This window comes from Diceros bicornis, chromosome X (assembly GCF_020826845.1).
Source record: "Diceros bicornis minor isolate mBicDic1 chromosome X, mDicBic1.mat.cur, whole genome shotgun sequence".
Taxonomy (NCBI): domain Eukaryota; kingdom Metazoa; phylum Chordata; class Mammalia; order Perissodactyla; family Rhinocerotidae; genus Diceros; species Diceros bicornis.
In genome coordinates, this window is record NC_080781.1 from 97,195,762 (window position 1) to 97,216,802 (window position 21,041).

The following is a 21,041-nucleotide window of genomic DNA, read 5'->3' on the forward strand; positions in this document are numbered from 1 at the left end:
AAAAATTTTACGCGCCTAAGATCTGGAACCACTTGTCTAGAATACAGAGAAAAGAGGAGAGGAAGAAAGCAGAGTACGTGACACCTAGTAAGTTAAGTTGAACAGTTAAGCGCCATAATATATTTTCTACGGGAGCACTGGCAGAAATACCTGAGTGTCGTTTGGGAGTCAGGGAAGGCTTCACAGAGGAGGTAACGTTTGAGCTGGGGCTTTAAGGATTAGCAGGGGAGACACGGCAGGGCATTCCAAGCAGAATGCATAATGCGAGCACACAGAGCACAAAAGAGCACTACGTGTCCAGAAGCTCTAAGTAGCGTGGCTGCTGTTGTGCAGAGTTCTCGGGGTTAGGTGATCAAGGATGAGGCAGGGACTATTTTTCCCTACTTGGCCTATTTCCCCTACAGCTCATTGCACAGTGCTGGGCACACACACTGCAGGAGCTCAATGAAAACTTGTTGAATTGGGACAGGGTGATCGAGTGTGCTGGGAAGCGGGACATCTGGATTCTTTCTCACGCGCTCGCGGTGTGGCCTTGGCCAAGTCCCTTTTCTCAGGGCTGCGACTTGCTGCTTAGTAATCAGCCGCGGTGAGACAGCGGAGGAGGAGGTTGGCCCGAAACAGCGGGCCCTCGAGCGCCTGGAACCCCCGAGTCGACGCGCGGAAGGCGGGCCGGGCCGGGGCGGGCGGAGGTTCAGTTCCTCCTCCACTCCGGCAGGGGGCACGGGGAGTGGCTTCCCGCCGCCCTTCCCTCCCGGCCGGCGCCGGGCCGACTGCAGCAGTCGCGAGCCGCCAGCGCAGTGGGCGGGCCGGGCGGCGGCGGCGACTGAGGCGGCTGCAGAGGCCCCTGAGGTGCTGACTGGGTGGCCGGCGGGCCGCGGTGGCCTCGAGCAGCCTCTTCGGCGGCCGCGCACTCCCCGGGCGGCGGCGGGCCGCGGCGCTCAGCCTGCCAGTGAGCTGCGGCGGGCACACCCCGCGCGGCGGCGGCGACAGCGGACAGGTTAGAGTGGGGGCAGGGGCGGGCGCGGGAGCAGCCCGGGGCCCGAGAGGGAGCCCGAACCAGGCCATCTCCAACCATGTCCGACGAGGCGTCGGCCACCACCTCGTACGAGAAGTTTCTAACCCCCGAGGAGCCCTTCCCGCTTCTGGGACCCCCTCGCGGGGTGGGCACCTGCCCGAGCGAGGAGCCAGGTTGCCTGGACATCAGCGACTTCGGCTGCCAGCTCTCATCTTGCCATCGCACCGACCCGCTCCACCGCTTCCACACCAACAGGTACGAACGGCCGCTGGGGGCAGGGGCCGATCGCCCGCACCCTGGCCGCCGGGTCGCCGCGGGTCTGCCCTTCGCACCGGGTCTGTGCCTCCATTCGCCCCCTCCCCCACCTTTCTCCGACCCGCGCTCGTTCCCGGGCTCCTTCCCGCTCCCCTCCGTCTTCACCCCTGCCCTCCTCTTTTTCCTTTGGCCGGCATTTTACTCTCTCTTTTCCCCCATTCATCTGCTCACCATAGCGACTCCTCCCTTCCCCCTCCCGCCCCATCTGTACCCTGCGAATCCCAAACCCCCACCCTTGATTTTTAGATGCTCCCCTGTTTCCATCCACCCGCAAAAGTTTAACCCCTTCCACTTCCGGTACGCTATTAGAGTGGATTTCGGATGGCTCAAAATCAATCCATGGATCTTTTGAAAGGTGGCACTTTGAAAACCAGAATCTTCCTTTCCCCAATTTCTAACCTGTCTCGCAGCCCTATTTCCACCCCCCACTCCCCATTTTTTAGTGAAGCTCTAAGAAGCTAGACGATTATTTTTTTTCTCTTTCTGCTTTATGAACTCTTTGCCTTAGCGCTTTAGGCCCTGCCAAAATGTATAAGCTTAAATCTGGAAGCTTCCTTCATGTAGCATATCCCATGGTTTGCTCCCCCAGTGGACGGATGGAGCGAGCTTTGGGATGGAGCGAGGCGGGCTTGCTTAAACAAATTTATTCAGAGGATGCACCCCCTAACTGGTTTTATTGGAAGGTAGAGTGTTCTGGAGAATTATATCATGCAAGCGTTTAAGTGTTACACCAAACGTGGGGGATTTGAAGATGTTTTACACATAGCCCCAACCTTTAATATAGGTGGATGAGATATATATACAAAGGCCTGGGAGGGTGTGTGGAGAACAGGGGAGGAGGAGAGGGGTTCAGCTATGGAAAATACTGGAGTTAAATTAAGGAGTCTAGTTCTGATTTCTGATCCAATTTACAATATGAGCATGAAGAAATCCTTCAACATTTTAATGTGTTTTGCATGTCCCTCCCACCTCTTAAATCAGTCTACGGATTTACTGAGTTTCTACCAGGTACAAGGAAAGTATAAAACATGATTCTTACCTAAAAGAAAGTTTTAGTCTAGAAGCAAGGTGTTATAGTTAAATAATCATACAGAACATCAGTATAACACATTTGAAAAGTGGCAGTAAATTTGTTATGACTCTTCCAAATCCTCATTGGAAAAAATAGGAAATCGAGGCCTGGAGAGAAAAGACTGAGTTCAAGGTCATAAAACCGAGTTAGGCAAAGCCAGGACTACTCGGTTGGAGTCAGTGATGAAACTTGGAACAGAACTAGTGGCTCCAGTGTTATAAATGGTTGTTACAGTTTCTTAGACTAACTCCCGGAAGACTGTTTAACTCATGATATGACTATAACATGAATGTAACATACTCATGAAACCAAGTGTGCTTAGGATTGTTTGCACCGGAAAATAATATAAGAAATACTGTTGCACGTATTTGATATTTAAGTTTTGTAGCATTGAAACAAATCGTATACACATAAAAGTTAAATGATTTCAAAATTAGCCTGCTCTGATGATGAGGGCAAGGGAGTGGGGACAGAGGCTGAGGGTAAGCACAGCCAAAACGGGTGGGGGTGATGGGGAGTGAAGCAAGGAGAATAATACATTTCTTACAGCTTGTTCTCTTCTTTCTCCTCCTCCCCATTTTTTCTTTGTGTTTTTCTACCCTTCTTAGAGACCATGGCAAGTCAGGGTTGTTTTCCAGAATGGGGCAGTGAAGATAGAGGGGGAGGTTCCTGTTCAGCCCCAGTTTTTCCAAGCCAAGCATTATTTTTCCTAGTTACAGCCTGCTTTTTTAAAACCTCCCTCTCCTACCCTACTTTTCACAGGGCTTGGAATGGCAGTAGGAGGTCCAGTGTATCTTGTTCTGTACCCTTTTCTGCAGAGATTAGGGGAAGCAGAATCAGCAATACTTAACTGCAGATGATGTCTCTGCTGAAGGTTACCTTGCCTTTTCTCCTTCTGGAATGTTCTGCCTTCTTACCCCTCCTCAAGATGGCGTTTGAGAGGACCATATGCTTCCAATCATTTCAGGGAGAAGCAAACAATTAAATCAAGTTTAGTTTAGGGAGTTCTTTTATTTGGGATTTGTATGTGTCACTTTTTTTCTCCACATCACATCATTCACCAATTCAAGCAACAATCCAAAAATCAGTCTGAGTAGTTGAGTACTGATATTCTGCTTTGAGTTTAGTCATTAAAAACAAATTTCATTGAAAGTAGAAAGCTTGTCAGTGGGTAGATGCTTATTTGCCTTTAGTTTGCTTCTTCCTTGTTACCTGATAAGAAAACTGTGGAGATTGTTTAAATAATGCCATTGATAACGGCATCAGGATGATGACAATTTCGGGCCTGCTCCTTTACCGGACTCTGGGCTATATTTGCAATTTTCATTAACCTTGAGAGTCAGGGCACTATTACTTATGATCCTTAAGGTTGAATGTTTGTAGTGTTCAGATTAGAGTCATCTGTAACTTAGGTCGGTCTGTCACTGGTCTAGGTTCAGTGGAAAATAAATTACATGAACACAGCCAGTTTCCTAAGAATTCACACTTTCCTAGGAGTATCTTTTAGGATTTTATGACCAAGTTGGGTTTGTCTGGAATTTTGGAAGAATAAAATAAATCTCAGTAAGCCAAAAACTTAATTATTTTTTTAATTGAAATATCAGTTTGACATATATATGTGTTTAAGTGTTTAACACATTTTTTTTTGGTTTTAAGGACAGGATTTTTCTGACGTAATTGTGGGTTTTCTCTTTGCATTTGTCCACTGTGACCCTCCACCATCATCAAAAAAGGATGTCATTTAGCAAATTGAAAAAAATTATAATGATATTGATAGGTCCTATAATTAAATTGTGAGATGAAGGAGGTTAATATGAACTACTCCATGTGTTCTTCTCTTCGTCTTTCAGGAGTACATCAGTACTTTGACACTGAACAATTTTGAAAAGTGTGTGGAAGGACAGTGCCTCACTTTTGTACACCCTATTGGCAGGATACGAAATGAACTATTGTATAAAACCGTTACTCAGTTATATGATTTTTTTAGAGCCCCATTTTCAGTCACCATTAACCAGAAAAACCCCAAGACTACTATGTGCCCTTTGTACTACCCACAGTTTTCCTATCTCAGTATAGAATTAGAGATGGGGAAGAGCTGTGAGTTGCAGGTGGGAGAACCACGTTTCATGAAGTGAGACAGGTTACAGAGGCAGGAGGAGTTTGGTTGGGGGACTTGTTGAGACAAGCTGAGAATGAGAATCAGGCTTTGGAGAACTATCCAGGCTAGAAATGTAGATTTGGGATTAATCGAAACAGAAATTCTAGTGGCATGAGAGGAGTGGAGCTGTGGGTTACAAAGGTTGAGAGAGTAGAAGAAACTTTTCAATAAATTTAGCAGGGAAAGGAAGGAGAGGAGGTGTAATAATTAAAAAAAAAAGTGAAGATTTCTTCGTTTGTTTTTTGCCTTGTTTAGTCTTTTCCAAGAACAGAGATTATAGCTCCTTGGAAGCAGCCCACAGGATAGGGAGAAATTGAAAATACAAAAGAGAGTGGGATGGACAAGAGATGGATGGGATAAACTCAGAAACCCAAATGGAAGAATTAGCCTTAGAAATGACATGGGATGTTTTTACTTCCAAGACTGTAGAGGGGGTAGGAGGGATGGGTAACCATCCCAAGACAGTTGAGGTCGCTGGGAGGAGAGGTGGGAATTTGAGTGAGTAGAGTAGGGGGGTTGTGTCATCTGCTCTAACTTGGGACCCTGATGGCCTTTTGGGCTCCAGAGGAGTAGCAGAGGTCAGGGTGGCTGTATCGGGATTCTGGCAGGGAGTCAGTGATGAGTACAAGTGATGATAGGGGACTGTTCCCTGAGAATGAAGGCATGGCAAGGATTTGGAATGACTTTAATCAGCTTGACAGTAGGACTTGATTCCACAGTGTTCATTGGCTGGATTCTCATCCTGAGAGGTAATAGTTAGGTCTACCTGAGAGACAAAGGGCTGCAGAAGAATGTGTATATGCTTTTCTTTTTTTTTTTTTATAATTTTATTTTATTTATTTTTCCCCCAAAGCCCCAGTAGATAGTTGTGTGTCACAGCTGCACATCCTTCTAGTTGCTGTATGTGGGACGCGGCCTCAGCATGGCCGGAGAAGCGGTGCGTCGGTGCGAGCCCGGGACCCGAACCCCGGGCGGCCAGTAGCCGAGCGCACGCACTTAACGGCTAAGCCACGGGGCCGGCCCAATGTATATGCTTTTCTTAATTTTACCAAAATGCCACTAAAAGTCCTTTGTCTGTGTATTCTTGCTGAAAAGCCTTGCAGAGAAATATTCTTGCTTTACTTTTTTTTTTTTAATTAAAATTTGGGCAGCAAGCCTAGTTATGAGTTAACCCCATTTCATTGGGATTCTTTTCAACATGTTTCTTTTAAGATACGGAGAAAGTCTTCTTTGGAATAATTTTAGGGTTATAGCTAGGATCTTAGTGTTAGGTAGCTTTCTCTTAGTGGAATAAAATGTAAGGGCTTTGTAAGTTTGAATAGTTCAGTGCTGAGCGTATGCACACCGTGGTCATTCGTTACACATTTGAAGCTGACAGAACAGTCTAAAAGAATCACACTTAAATTTTTATTATAAAAGCTCATTATAGAAAATTGTGGGCATATACAAAACGATCAAGACCACTCATGATCCCTTTCACTAAAGATAACAACTATCATTTTGATGTTCTTTCTATGTACATATATAATTTTTAAAAATCAAGATAGGGTATATATATATAGATATATAAATTATGACCAGGTTATTTGCACTTATATTGTGAGTGTTTTCCGTAAATAGTCAGAAAATAAATTTTTAATGATTATAAATGATTATATATTTATATTTTATGTAAATATATATTATATTTATAATGATTATAAGAACACCATTATTATTTAATTATTCCCCATGTTTGGGGGCATTTATTTGCCCTTTTTTGGCTATTATAATATTGTTTGGACATGTTCGTACAGACATCTTTTTTCCAAATTTCTATTTGGGGAAGGGGATAGATTCTTAGAAGAACAATTACTGAGTCCAAAGGAATGAACCTTTTTAAAGCTCATACATGCACTACCAAGTTGCTTTTCAGAAAGATTATGCCAATTTAACATTCCCACCAGCAGTGGATAAAAGTACTTCCTACTTTGTTTTTATCCATATTGCCTTGAAATAATAATAAAAATAATGTTTGCAAATTAGAAGCTAATAGAATTTTTAAAAATCTCTAATAGTAAAAAGTACTATTTTTCTATTTTGTAAATGATTTGTTTCAAGTATGAGCCCAGTTTCCTTGCCACTGTTAATTAAAAAAAGAAAAGAAAAAAGAGCCAAGCCTTCTAAGAATACCCAGAACCCTGTCATGGATCTGGAAAACTGAGGAACACACTGATTTTGCCCTAAGATAAGAGCACAAAACCAAGCAAATTCCTGGCTCCCTTGTCAGTGATCTAATCATTAGATTATTAAATTTGCATAGTTTTTAAAAAAGAAAAGTCATTATTACTCATGGAGGGAAACACATTTCTACCTAATTTTTGCAAGCTGAAAAGAAATTCGTATTAAAAACAATTATCTAATAGCTTTTCCTAGCACATAACACAGTACTTGGCACATAGAAGATACTGCCTAAATGTTTGTTGAATGAGTGAATGAATAAAGGTTAAAAAAAGTCATATGTGATTTGAAGACACAAGAGGAAAAATAGTTGTCCCAGGACAAAATGTGGATGTGGTTTACCGTGTCCAGAGCAAAACTTGTGATTGCCATTCACAGCTTTTATATTGCCTTATTGCATGACTTGGGCAGTTTGGTTAATTCTACTAGGTTTGTTGATTTTTTAATAATGAGGATACTGCCTACCTAGCAAGCATATGATGAAACTAGGTAATATTACAAGGTATTCTAGGATTTTTAGATGAATTTTAGATTTTTGCCTGTTTATAAAAGTTTGTTGACATCTGCTTTTATATTTACTGAACTATAATAGTTTAGAGTGTGTGTGTCTGTGTGTGTGTCTCAGTGCTTTAAAATACTCTACCTTTAGCTCAAAGGAAAAAGTGCCATAAAATTGTCAAGTTGCCCAGATTTTGTAAATCAAGAACTTTGGAATTAAGATTAGCCATACAAAATAAGAGGGGAAGTTAAAAAATGAAATACACAATTCAAGAAAAAACTGGATTTAATGAAGGATGAGAAACAACCCATAATAGATAAATAATAGGCTTTTCTTCAGGAAGTCATTATTTCAGTACCTTATTAGTATCAGATATACTAAATCATTATCTTAAGGATTAATTCCCTAGGCTACTGCCAAAGCAATGAAGATTATCTCGTTAATAGTATAAAGCTAGTGGAAATTTACAAAAGAAAACAGATTTGTAGATTTCAAGACCAAAAAAAAGAAAAAATATATAACCCTGCAACAAATGCTACAGACAAAATGTTAATATCCTTAAATGCATAAAGAATGCTTTACAAAATCAATATGGAAAACATTAACACACAGAAAAATGCTATAGTAAAATAGCTAATAAATATTTTTAATTTTGATCCTGCCAGTAATCAAAGAAATAAAAATTGATATAAAAATGTTTTTCTCCTATCAGATAGGTAAAAATGAAAATTCCAGTGCTGTTAAGGTTGTGGTGAAATGAGCACTTTTATATACTGCTTTGCGGAGTGTAAATTGATGCAGCCTTTCAGAAAGGGATTTGACTAAGTATACTATGACCCTTAGAAGTGTTCATATTCTTTGATGCAGTACTTTCCTTTCAAGTAATCTATCCTGAGAGATTATATATTTGGATAAATAATTATGAAAAAAAAGGTTCATCTCAATATTTTTGTAATACCAAAAAAAATTGGAAACAGACTAAGTATCTATTATTGAAGAAATAAGGTTAAATAAATTATGATACACTTAATCAATGGAATATTATATAGGTATTCAAATGTTTTCAAGTAATATACTTGGGGAAATGTTCAGTATATAATGTTAAGTTAAAAAAAGCAGGATACTAAAAAATATATATGCAGAATGCTGATTCTGTAAAAAACGTATATGCGTGTACAAAAAAGTACCAAAATATTATGGATTAGTTATTGCTGAGTAATGGAATTATTGGTGGCTTTTTTTTTTTTTAATCTTTTTTTTTAAATTTTTTTTATTTTTATTTATTTATTTTTTTGTGAGGAGATCAGCCCTGTGCTAACATCCGCCAATCCTCCTCTTTTTTTGCCGAGGAAGACTGGCCCTGGGCTAACATCCGTGCCCATCTTCCTCCACTTTATATGGGATGCCGCCACAGCATGGCCTGACAGGCCACTGCCTGTCAGGCAGTTGGTGCGTTGGTGCGTGGCGGGTATCCGAACTGGCCAACCCCGGGCTGCCACAGCAGAGCGCGCGCACTTAACAGCTTGCGCCACCGGGCCGGCGTTTTAATTTTGTTCATCACTCGTTTCTTATTCCGCCATCTTTGCAATGATCCTGATATGTATCAGTGTTACATATAACACTGATATGTAAACGTTATTTAAATATAAGAAACACTTTTTGAGCTTCTACCTGTATACTTTGTTGGTGCTTTCCTTTGCCCTGCAATGACTACCGTCTTCCTTTAATAATAATAATAGCTGCCATGTATTGAGCACTTTTTCTGTCTGCTAAGTGCTCTGTCTGCCTTCAGATGTAATCTTCACAGTACCCACATTTTAAAGATGAGGACACAGGCTTGGAGAGGGTGTATTTTGCTCAAAATCAAACAGTAGGCAAGTGACAGAGCAAGAATTTGAACTCAGTCTGACTCCAGAGCTTACTCATAACCACTAACCTATATGTTTTGTTTACGGATGAAGGTTTTACTTTACTTCTAATTTAAATACATTTTTATTTTAAAATATTTTATTATAAAAATTTTCAGACAGATTCAAAAGTAGAGAATAGTGTAATGAACCCCATATACCCACCACGCAGCTTCAACGATTATTTGCATATGGCAGTGTGCTTTATCTATACCCTTATTTATTCCTCAAACCCTTCCTTATTATTTTGAGACAAATCCCAGACATATTTCATTCATAAATATTTTAGTATAAATCCTTAAAAGATAAGGGCTCTTTTAGAAATAATCATAATATCATTATCATACCTAAAAATATATTCACATTTCTCATAAATGTCATAAATGTATCCTGTTAATATCTTAAAATCGTGTAGATTCTGTAGTTCTTGTTGTGATTTCTTTTGTGTTGTGTTTTTAAGGTGGAACTTAACTTCTTGTGGAACAAGTGTTGCCAGCTCAGAATGCAGTGAGGAGCTGTTTTCATCAGTTTCTGTTGGAGATCAAGATGATTGCTATTCTCTGTTGGATGATCAAGACTTCACTTCTTTTGATTTATTCCCTGAGGGGAGTGTCTGCAGTGATGTCTCTTCTTCTATTAGCACGTACTGGGATTGGTCAGATAGCGAGTTTGAATGGCAGGTAGGTTTTTTTTTCTTATATTGCCATCATTACTCGATAAGTAGAAGTATGGATTTTTGTTTTCATATTTTCATCTCTGCCTCAAAGTAAATTTCCCCAGCGTTCATCCAATCCTGTAGATTCTTTGACAACATTAAGAATTAGATGGAATATGTAGCCTTTATTTTTGCTGATGTACGTTTTAAAGGCTTCTGATGCTACAGATATCCTTTTGTAGATTTTCATGTAATTTAATACTTACATAATGTTTCCATTATTATATATCATCAGTACCTTTCTGTGCATGAATCCAAGCAAATTTACTCTTCCTACATTATAATAAATAGCCTTTGTAACCTTATAGGCACAATATCCTTACATCAGGGTCATGTTATATATCTAAGATCACAAACCACTATTATCATAAATACATAATTTTTGGTTCTGTAATCAGAAATACAATATAATTTCTCATTTGTATTCTCTTCATATTAGCAATGTTTTTCGCCTGACAATGTTTTTTCTTCTTGTGGCACATATACCATGTAAAATGGCTTTGTGGCAAATTGTTTGGAAATGCTGCCTTATAATGAGTGCAATCCATCAGAAAATGTAGATCATGTTATTGCAACATCTATTTTCTGATTGTAAAAGACAATAACATTTAAAGAAGCTTTCCTTGCATACAGCAAATGTTATATTCAATAGATACTTGAATGCCTACTGTGTTTGAAAGCCATCCAAATACTTGAAGTTGTATTCCAAAAGAGGAATCAAATATTTTATTTCAATTTTTTATTAGAATATCAAATAATACAGAATGGCATAAAATTAAAAGTAAGTCTCCAAGTCCCATTCTGCTGTGCTTACCACCATTAAAAGCTTGTGCAGATACAGGTATGTTTGCACAGCATTAAAAACACAGACATAAGGGGCCAGCCTGGTGGTGTATCGGTTAAGTTCATGTGCTCTGCTTTGGCACCCCGGGGTTTGCAGGTTCGGATCCTGGGTGCAGATCTACGCACTGCTCATCAAGCCACACTGTGGTGCCATCCCGTATAAAGTAGACGAAGATGGGCACGGATGTTAGCCCAGGGGTAATTTTCCTCAGCAAAAAAGAGGAGGATTGGCATTGGATGTTAGCTCAGGGCTCATCTTCCTCATCAAAAAAAAACAAAAAACACATAAATGGGCTCATACTTCAGACAATGTTTGGCTCTTTGCTTTTTTTCAACTAATATGTCTCATTCTTTTTGATAACTGCATCATAATTTATATAATCAGTTCCCTAATAATGGATATTTAGATTGGTTTCAGTTTTTTTGCATTATAAACAATGCTAGACTGAAAATTAAGAGTTTTTAAAGAGGGAAAAAAATCCACAACCTCTCTATTTTTATATCATATTATTTCAAATGCTTCTATTTTATATATAGTTGTAAATATGATTTGGATAAAAAATTATAAAAATTAACTTAAAATTGAAATAAAATTCACCTTTTTAATAATTTTTTAAGTGTATAATTATTTATTTATTTTTTATCTTTTTTTTTTTTTTAAGTTTTTGCTGGGGAAGATTCGCCCTGAGCTAACATTTGTTGCCAATCTTCCTCTTTTTTTTATGTGAGCCACTGCCACAGCAGGGCCACTGACAGGCCAGTGGTGTGGTTCTGTGCCCAGGAACCAAACCTGGGCCACCGAAGTGGAGTACGCTGAACTTTAAACCATTAGGCCATCGGGGCTGGCCCTAAAGTGTATAATTTAGCGATTTTTAATATATTCACAATGTTGTGCAGCCATCACCACTGTCTAAGTCCAGGATATTTCCATCACTCCAGAAAGAAACCCATGCCTATTAGCAGATAGTCCCACTTCCCCTCTGCCTCCATCACCTGGCAGCTACTAATCTACTTTCTCTATGGATTTGCCTTTCTGGACATTTCATATAATTTACTCATAGAATATGTGGCCTTTTCTGTCTGGCTTCTTTCACTTAGCATGTTTTCAAGGCTCATCCATGTTGCAGTCTGTAACAGTACTTCATTCCTGTCTCAGTCAGCTCCAGCTGCAATAACAAATACCATAGACTGGGTGGCTTAAACAATGAATATTTATTTCTCAGAGTTCTGGAGGCTGATAGTCCAAGATCAGAATGCCATTATGGTCAGGTTTGGTAAAGGCCCTATTCCTGATTTGCAGATGGCTGCCTTTTGCTGTATCTTCACATGGAGTGAGAGAGAGCTCTGGTCTTTTCATCTCCTTATGAGGTCACCAATCCCATCATGGGGGCTTCTCCCTCATGACCTCTTATAAAGCTAATTACCTCCCAAAGCCCCACCTCCAAATATCATCACATTAGGGATTAGGGCTTCAAGATATGGATTTGGGGGGGACATAAACATTCATTCCACAGTAACTCCTTTCTATGGATGAATATTCCATTGTATGTGTACATCACATTTTGTTTATTCATTCATCAGCTGATGGGTTGTTTCCACTTTGGGGCTATTATGAATAATATTGCTATGAACATTCAGGCACAAGTTTTTATATATGGATGTATATTTTTAATTCTCTTGGATATACACTTAGGAGTGGAATTGCTGGGTTATGTGATAACTTTATGGTTAACTTTTTTGTGTGTGTGTGAGGAAGATTAGCCCTGAGCTAACATCTGTTGTCAATCCTCCTCTTTTTGCTGAGGAAGATTGGCCCTGGGCTAACATCCACGCCCATCTTCCTCTACTTTATATGGGACGCCGCCACAGCACGGCTTGACAAGTGGTGCATTGGTCCGTGCCCAGGATCCAAGCCTACGAACCCGGGCCGCCGAAGCAGAGCATGCAAACTTAACTGCTACGCCACTGGGCCGGTCCCCGTTTATGTTTAACTTTTGAGGAACTGCCAAAATGTTTTCCAAAGTGGCTGTACCATTTTATATTTCCACCAGCAATACATGAAAGTTCCAATTTCTCCACATCTGTGCCAACACTTGGTATTGTCTGTCTTTTTTGATTATAGCCATCCTGCTGCATGTAAAGTGGTATCTCATTGTGGTTTTGATTTGCCTTTCCCTAATGACTAATGATGTTGAGCATCTTTTCATGTGCTTATTGGCCATTTGTATGTCTTTGGAAAAATGTTTATTCAAATCCTTTGCCCATTTTTAAATTGTGTTATTTTTGTTTTATTGTTGAATTGTAAGAGTTCTTTGTATGTTATGGCTATGAGACCCTTCTATAAATGATTTGCAAAAATGTTTCCCATTCTTTTCACTTGATAGTGTCTGTTCACTTGATAGTGTCCTTTGACACACAAAAGTTTTTAATTTTCATGAAGTCCAGTTTATTTTTTCTTTGAATGCTGTGTTTATGATGTCATATTTAAAAAAACATTGCTTAATCCGAAGTCATGTAGATTTTCACCTACTTTTCAGAGTTTTAGTCCTTACATTTAGGTCTTTGATCCATTTTGAGGTACTTTTTGTGTATGGTGTAAGATAGGGGTCCAAATTCTTTCTTTTACATGTAGATGTCCAGGTGTCCCAGCACCATTTGTTGAAAAGACTATATTTTTTCCTTATCGAATGGTCTTCGTACCTGTGTGGAAATGAATTGGTCATAGATGTTTGGGTTTAGTTCTGGACTCTCAATTCTGTTCCACTGATATATATGTCTATCCTTATGCCAGTACCACACTGTTTTAATTAATCTCACTTTGTAGTAAAGTTTGAAATCAGGAAGTGTGAGTACTCCCACTTTGTTCTTCTTTTATCAAGATTATTTTCACTATTCAGGGTTCTTTTTTTTTTTTTGCAATTCCATATGAATTTTACGATCATGTTGTCCATTTCTGCAAAAAGGGCAGTTGGAATTTTGATAGGAATTGCATTGAATCTGTAGATCAATTTGAGGAATATTGCCATCTTAACAACATTAAATATTCCAGTTCATGAACATGGGATGGAATGTCTTTATGTATTTAGGTCTTTTTAAATTTCTTTCAGTGATGTTTTGTATTTTTCACTGTCCAAGTCTTGTACTTCCTTGGTTTAATTTCTTCCTAAATATTTTATTCTTTCAATGCACTTGTAAATGGAATTGTTTTCTTAATTTCCTTTTCAGATTTTTCATTGCTAGTATATAGAAATACAACTGATTTTTGTATATTGATTTTTTTATACTGCAACTTTGCTGAATTCATTTGTTAGCTTTAATAGTTTATTTTTTTCTATGTGGATTCTTTAGGGTTTTCTATATTAAAGATCATGTCATCTGTGAAGAGAGTTTTCTTTCTTCCTTTCCAATCTGGATAGCTTTTTTTTTTCCTTGCTTAATTACCCTGGCTAGATCTCCAGTACAATGTTGAATAGAAGTGGCAAAAGCAGGCATCTTTGTCATTTTCCTGATCTTAGGTGAGAAGCTTTCAGTCTTTCACCATTGGGTATAATGTTAGCTGTAGGTTTTTCATAGATGCCCTTTATCATATTGAGGAATTTCCTTCTATTCCTAGTTTGTTTGGTGTTTTTATCTGAAAGGGTATTAGATTTTGTCAAATGCTTTTTCTGCATCTATTGAGATGATCGTGAAGTTTCTTTCCTTCCTCCTACGGTCATGCGTCACTTAACGAGGATACATGCTGAGAAACTTGTCATTAGGCAATTTCGTTGTTGTGCGAACATCATGGAATGTACTTACACAAACCTAGATGGTATAGCCTACTACAAAGCTATGTGATACTAATCTTATGAGATCACTTTTGTATGTACAGTCCGTTGTTAACAGAAACGTCATTATGTAGCACATGACTGTATTAGTATGACATACTACATTGACTGATATTTGTATGTTGACCCACCCTTGCATTCCTGGAATAAATCCTAATTGGTCATGGTATATAATCTTTTTAATATGCTGCTGGTTTTGGTTTGCTAGTGTTTTGGTGAGGATTTTTGCATCTGTATTCATAAGGGATATTGATCTGTGGTTTTCTTAATTCTTCTGATGTCTTTGTATCACTTTGGCCTCAGAGAATGAGTTAGGAAGTATTCCCTTTTCTTCTGGATAAAATATTTTACTAAGATGTTCTCATTTAACATATGAACTTTTTCATGATCTTCATAATGACTCTTTTAATGACTACATAATATTCCTGATACTAGATGTGCCAGAACTTGTGAAACCATTCCCCTATTTACATCTGCTTCAATCTTTTTTCTAGATAACACAGCAGTGAGCATGTTTGTGTGGGTACCTTTTTATTCTTCAGTGCCTCATTTTTTTTAAGTGCATGGTTTGTATTAAAATCAGACTACAAAGATTCTTACTGAAGTATAATCAGATGGAGTCATATAATTCTGAGAAATATTTTTTCTGCTTATTTCATGTGTTTTATTTAGAGTTCTTATTCATAATGTTGCAAAGTGGCAGGCGTTTTTTCTTATTTTAATTGCTGACTTTTTCACTCATTTCATGACGAGTTAGAGTGGAAAACTATCCCCAACCACTCACTGTTAATGTACATGACTGACTACAACATCCAAACAAAAATAAGGCCTGCCTCAGTAATGTGTTTTCCCACTTCTCAAATTGTAGTTTGGGTACTCTGTTGCCATGGATATTTGCTACTTAAATATGCTGAAAGGTTTAAAATGCTCTCTTGTCTTTGTGGGACCTCATAATGATGAGTAGTAAATTATCCAAGAAGATAATTACAAATTATGTGTTAGGATTAATATAGACTAAAAACCATTGACTATAGTTTAAAAATTCATATTACCTCTGTTGTGATTAAAAACAGCATCTGTTTAAATCTTTCTTTTTAACAGATGTTTCTGTTACTACTAAGTAAATATAAATGATTCATAGATTCTCTGGGAAGAAAAATGCTAACTACTTGATAAGGCAGGATTTTAACCTTAGAATGAACTAGCATCGTAGCATTTGAAGTAATATCAAAGCATTTTGCTTTGCTGATAGTTTTCTTTGCTTGCAGTCCTTTTATTATTAAAGATATATTTGACTGTTCTCAGAGCTTGAGAAATTATTTTATTGTTGAGCAGGAAAGCATAGAAAATTTAGAGTGAGTAATTCAGCTGTCACACTTGAAACCTAGAGGTGCAATTTGAAATTACACATCAGCTGTTACAGAAATGAGCTTACTCATAAAATTTTGCTGCATACTGCAGAAAATATGGCAGAAGTTTGATTTAATTCTCCCTGCTTGTCACAATTACTGATTGTAATATAAATATACCAAATATTGTTGTTCATGAAAAATATGGGATGAAAATTATTAATCATTTTTATCCTGAAATATATTATCAGTTATAAAATGGAAAATTGCTGGTCTAAGAAATATACAGGAGCCCATACAATTAATTCTGATGTACATCTGCAGCTCTAATCCCATCTCTCCAATTGACTACTTGACATTTCCACTTGGATGACCTTATTAATACTAACCCATTATCTTATGCTTGAGTCCTTGATTAGTAATGCAACTTCCAATTACAGTGTTTCCATGGAAAAAAAATAGACTCTGCTTTGTGACCTGTCTTACAGTGTAGTGAATAATGACTATTGTCATTTCAAAGGACACTTATACTTGCTTCTCTCATTATCACTACAAACTCTCCATATCCCAAATTGCATTCTCTCATTCCAAACTACCTGCAAGGCAAGATGGCCTGGCACAGTTGAAAGCACTAGACTTGTGTCCTACTTTGGATATTGCCACTAACCATATGACCCTCCCTAGACATCATTTTTCCTTATTTGTAAAACGAGGGTGTTGGACTAGAAGATCTAGAACATTGCTTTAGGTCCCTTGCTGTAAAAATTAAGGTCTTTAAGTATATTACCCTGGATGGGTTGTATGATTGTGAAATGTCATCAACTTTCTTCTGGTCTCACATGTGGTCATCTGACTGTTATCCTTATCCACTCAGTTATTAAACAGTCTTGTTAAGTGTATTTCATTTGAAATTTTCCCTGTTGCCATTTTTCTTTCCATTTTTTGCTTATCTTAGTCCAGGCCTAGATCACAAGAGCTTCCTGTCTGATTCCAGTCTTTCCTCACTCTATTTTGTCCCCATACTGCTTTTTAACTCATCTTCCCTTAAGATCAATTTCATCAAGTTACTTCTGCTTAGAAAATGTTATTGGCCTACTACTACATATCATATAACAGCTTCTGGTTCATTTGTTAAGCTTTCAAATCCCTAGCACTGATTATGTATTTTAATCATATTGGTCTCCTTAACTTCATCCTATGTTTTTTCCATCTATGGTTTTATTAAATTATTCTCCTTACCTGAATGCCTTTTCCTTTTCCCCATCTTGTCATTTTGAGAGACTACCTTGTGAAACTTAACCCAGCCACTTGAGCAACATATGGCATTCTCTGAGCATTTATGCTACCTTTTTTAAGGGTTCAAAACCATGGCAAGGGATGGAAAAAAGAAAATACATCGATTTATTGATTGTCACATATGTGCCAGGCATGTTACCTCATTTAAACCTCTCAACAATCCTTTGAGATGGATGGCATTAACTATAACTTACTGAAGACTTGGTGGCTCAAAGAAGCAAACTAACCTCCACAAGATCAAGACGGCTAGTGAGCAGTGAAGCTGGGATTTGAACTCTGGGATCTTTTTACTTCTCCCTGAAAAAATGGCCAGAGCCATTAATTGCCCTTTTTTAACACCCCCCCCCCAACAAACACATAAACAGAATTAAAGACGTAAATTTAAGTGCTTAACATATATATAGTTAAATATTTGCTAGCAGATATTTGCTAAAGATTTAGATGAAAATTTTTCTTAAATTTTGAGAATATAGATATTTTCCTAGTTCCTTTCTCTACCTAATTTAACAAAGAAGCTTGAAGTAGGGGAGGCCTTTCATCTGATGAGTGTTTCATTTTATTTTAGGAACCCCAGGGAGATCTTTAATGTAGTAGTATTGTGATTTGAAGTCTTTCAAAGGGAATATAGCAAAACATTTTCTTTTTTAACATTAAAGGCTGAAAAAGAGATGGCCTTCATCTGTGCATTCAGCAATCATCCTTTCATGACACTGACTAGATAACATTAAGGCTAAGGGTGAACAATTCAAGCAGTGTTAGTTAATGAGATTTTAAAGGAAATAATACAAGTTGTTGGAAGTCAGTTATGCCCTTGGATTCATCAATGACTGTCAAAATGAAAATGTGGTTTTTAAGAGTAGTAGCTAACTTAGTTTCATTCTAAACATCATCGTCACCTTGCATAGTGATCAACTCCCACTTTTGTGGCTTCACTCATCTCTTCTATATGATTGACTCCCCGATACCTGCCCCTTTGTAGCTCTCCTAAACTTTAATCCTGCAGCTTTGTCTCGCTGCTAGATATTTCCATTGATGACCTGTCATCTCAAACCTAACATTCGTCATTTGCTATGTTGTATAATTGTATGTTTGTGTTATTGTATTATCGTCCTAAGTAGAATTTAAAGTTCTTGTGTAAGGACCATGACTTACACTCCTTTGAATCCCCTGTACCTATTATAGTGCTGTGGGTACAATAGGAGGCCAAATACATGTGATTGCAATCACCTTCAGGGCTGAAGTAGCTTTTCTCTTTTGGTAGCTTCAAAAGCCTAGTAATCATCCAGAGTTCAGATATAATTGCAAAGTCTATAGAACCAAAAAAACAAAGCAAAACAAAACCAAAAAGGTGTTGTTTTGTACCTTGTAAAAATGAAAGCATTATCTTTGAAAATTAGGTACTCCTCGTAGAAGAAAATATTTTATCTTCTTGATGAATAGCTTAAACACATTTATTTAAAATTAAATCCATTCTGACTTTTGGAGGTGATGGATGTTTATTACCTTCATTGTGGTGATGATTTTACAGGTATATGCATATGTCCAAAGTCTTCAAATTGTATATGTTAAATATGTACAGTTCTTTGTATATCAGTTATAACTCAATAAAGCCATTAAAAATTAAATCCATTCTAACTGAGTTTTATAGGCAATATAAAATTATAGCACATACTTTTGCTGTTCATCTCACTTTAAACTGATGTGATTTTCTGTATATTAGGCCTGCTTGCATTTCTCCTTTGTCTACACATTGTCTCTTACCATTTTTTTCTAATTTTTGTTTTATACTTCTGGTCTTTAAAGTATTTTGCTTTATATTAACACCATATTCTAAATTATTTTAATTGTCTCAAGGTTGTTAATACAGACTTGAGGACAAGGACCATGGTTTTTTTGCCTTTATATTGGCAGTTTGTCTAGCACAGTGTCTGGCAAAGAGCCAGGTAGTGGCAGCTCACTCAGGTCTCCTGAGATGGAGACCAGTACTCCTTATTCATTATACTGTGTGGGCCCTAGCCTTCATTATCATTATGAATTAAAAAATCTTAATGATGATTGACTTTTAAGTTAGCATTTTAATAAGTCTTGCTTATGATTTTAAGCTTTTGGAAAATATCTCTCATTTAATTAGTGACTATACAAAGACTATGGTGATGTTGCTGCTATGTCTAAAATAGGAGTGGATCAGAATTAATGTTTTCTGATTCTGCATTTGTTATTAGTCTTTTATTAAAGTAATTTTTAATCAATATGAAATGTGGTATTTAAAATGTATTTTTTTAAAAACTTGCTTTCCATATCCCCTTCTTCTTATTTTATAAAGTTACCAGGCAGTGACATTGCCAGTGGGAGTGATGTACTTTCTGATGTCATACCCAGTATTCCAAGTTCACCTTGCCTGCTTCCTAAAAAGAAAAACAAGCACCGGAATTTAGATGAACTTCCTTGGAGTGCAATGACAAATGATGAGCAGGTAGAGATCTCGACATTCTTATTTAAAAGCATATATGAGAACATGTGAGGCTCAATTTATTGCCTATGTAAAGCTACTGGGTAAAATGTGGATTGCTTAGTAAATCTGAATTTGAGCTTTAACTATCTGGTTTGCAGGAAACAAATATAATATTAAGTGCTTCTGGGTATTTAAAACACATTATAAATGGTACACTAAGAGATCAGAGGTTTTGGCATTGATCTTGTTTATTATAATTTTCATAACACAGGTGGAATATATTGAGTATCTGAGTCGTAAAGTCAGTACTGAGATGGGTCTTCGGGAGCAACTTGATATTATTAAAATAATTGATCCTTCTGCTCAAATCTCCCCTACAGACAGTGAGTTTATTATTGAACTTAACTGTCTCACAGATGAAAAACTGAAGCAGGTATGTAAAGAAAATACAGATTGTACCGCTATTGGGAATACCATTGTCTTATAATGTGTAGACCTGAATAATCATAGGTAACCACATAGATAATTAAAGTCAAAAGCACTGCTGTGAAATATAATATTAGACAAAATGATGGTAATATTTGAGAACACTTGGTTTTAAGAGGTTTTATGTATATCTCACCTGGCAGTACTTTTCTGGGATCATGTGGATCTAGAACCTACTTTTTAGCTGTGTAGGCTTTGAAACTTAATTTCACTACTTAAGGGGTGGTTACACTAGGGTATAGATTTATTCTAACTCAACTTAAAAAGACGTATTGACAATCAAAATACTGATTATTGAAAGCTATACTTGAGTGAACATCTGAGCTGAGAGATTTGAGTAGTCTTATAGAGTAATTGAACCTGGCTAGGGTAAAACGTAATGAATTTTCTTTCTGCTATTCTGAAATACACACTTCTGGTATCTTCTAAATATAGTCTTTATTGCTTTCTTTTTCTCTGGTACATAACTGAATGAATACTTAGTTCTACTTTTGCTTTTTTTATTTTTTGCGTTTATCATCATTTACAAAAAATTTCTCTCATTTTAGTATTTCTCTCAACAGACATACTATAATTTTCTACATTCCAGCTTATTTTTCATTAGTATGGTAAATTGATGCCTTGCATTTGAAGACACATACTGTGGGCCCCTAGCTGAGATTTAGGAAACACCCTAATCTTAGATAGATATAATCAGCAACTTACTTAAATCATCTTAAGTGGAGACCTTTAAAAAATGCCTAATCTCATTTATTTTATTTTATTGTTAGTTTCTGTTTCTGAGTGTTATTTTCTTATAATTCTAAATTCTGGAGGTTAGTAGCCTTCCATTTACTAATTATATTTTATATGCTTTTAAAATCTAGCTCCATAATATGTATTCTAGA

General features: G+C 37.5%; 1 protein-coding gene across 2 annotated transcripts in view; it reads left to right on the forward strand.

The window, feature by feature from the left end:
- Nucleotides 1-821: 821 nt before the first annotated feature.
- FAM199X (family with sequence similarity 199, X-linked) overlaps nt 822-21,041 on the forward strand; it is a 28,458-nt gene continuing 8,238 nt past the window's right edge. For both annotated transcript variants that reach the window (XM_058536424.1, XM_058536425.1), the window contains exons 1-4: nt 822-1,270; nt 9,647-9,866; nt 19,540-19,689; nt 19,940-20,101. In XM_058536424.1, coding sequence (XP_058392407.1) covers nt 1,074-1,270; nt 9,647-9,866; nt 19,540-19,689; nt 19,940-20,101 — 729 coding nt within the window. In that variant the 5' untranslated portion in view covers nt 822-1,073. The remainder of the gene's footprint in view (nt 1,271-9,646; nt 9,867-19,539; nt 19,690-19,939; nt 20,102-21,041) is intronic.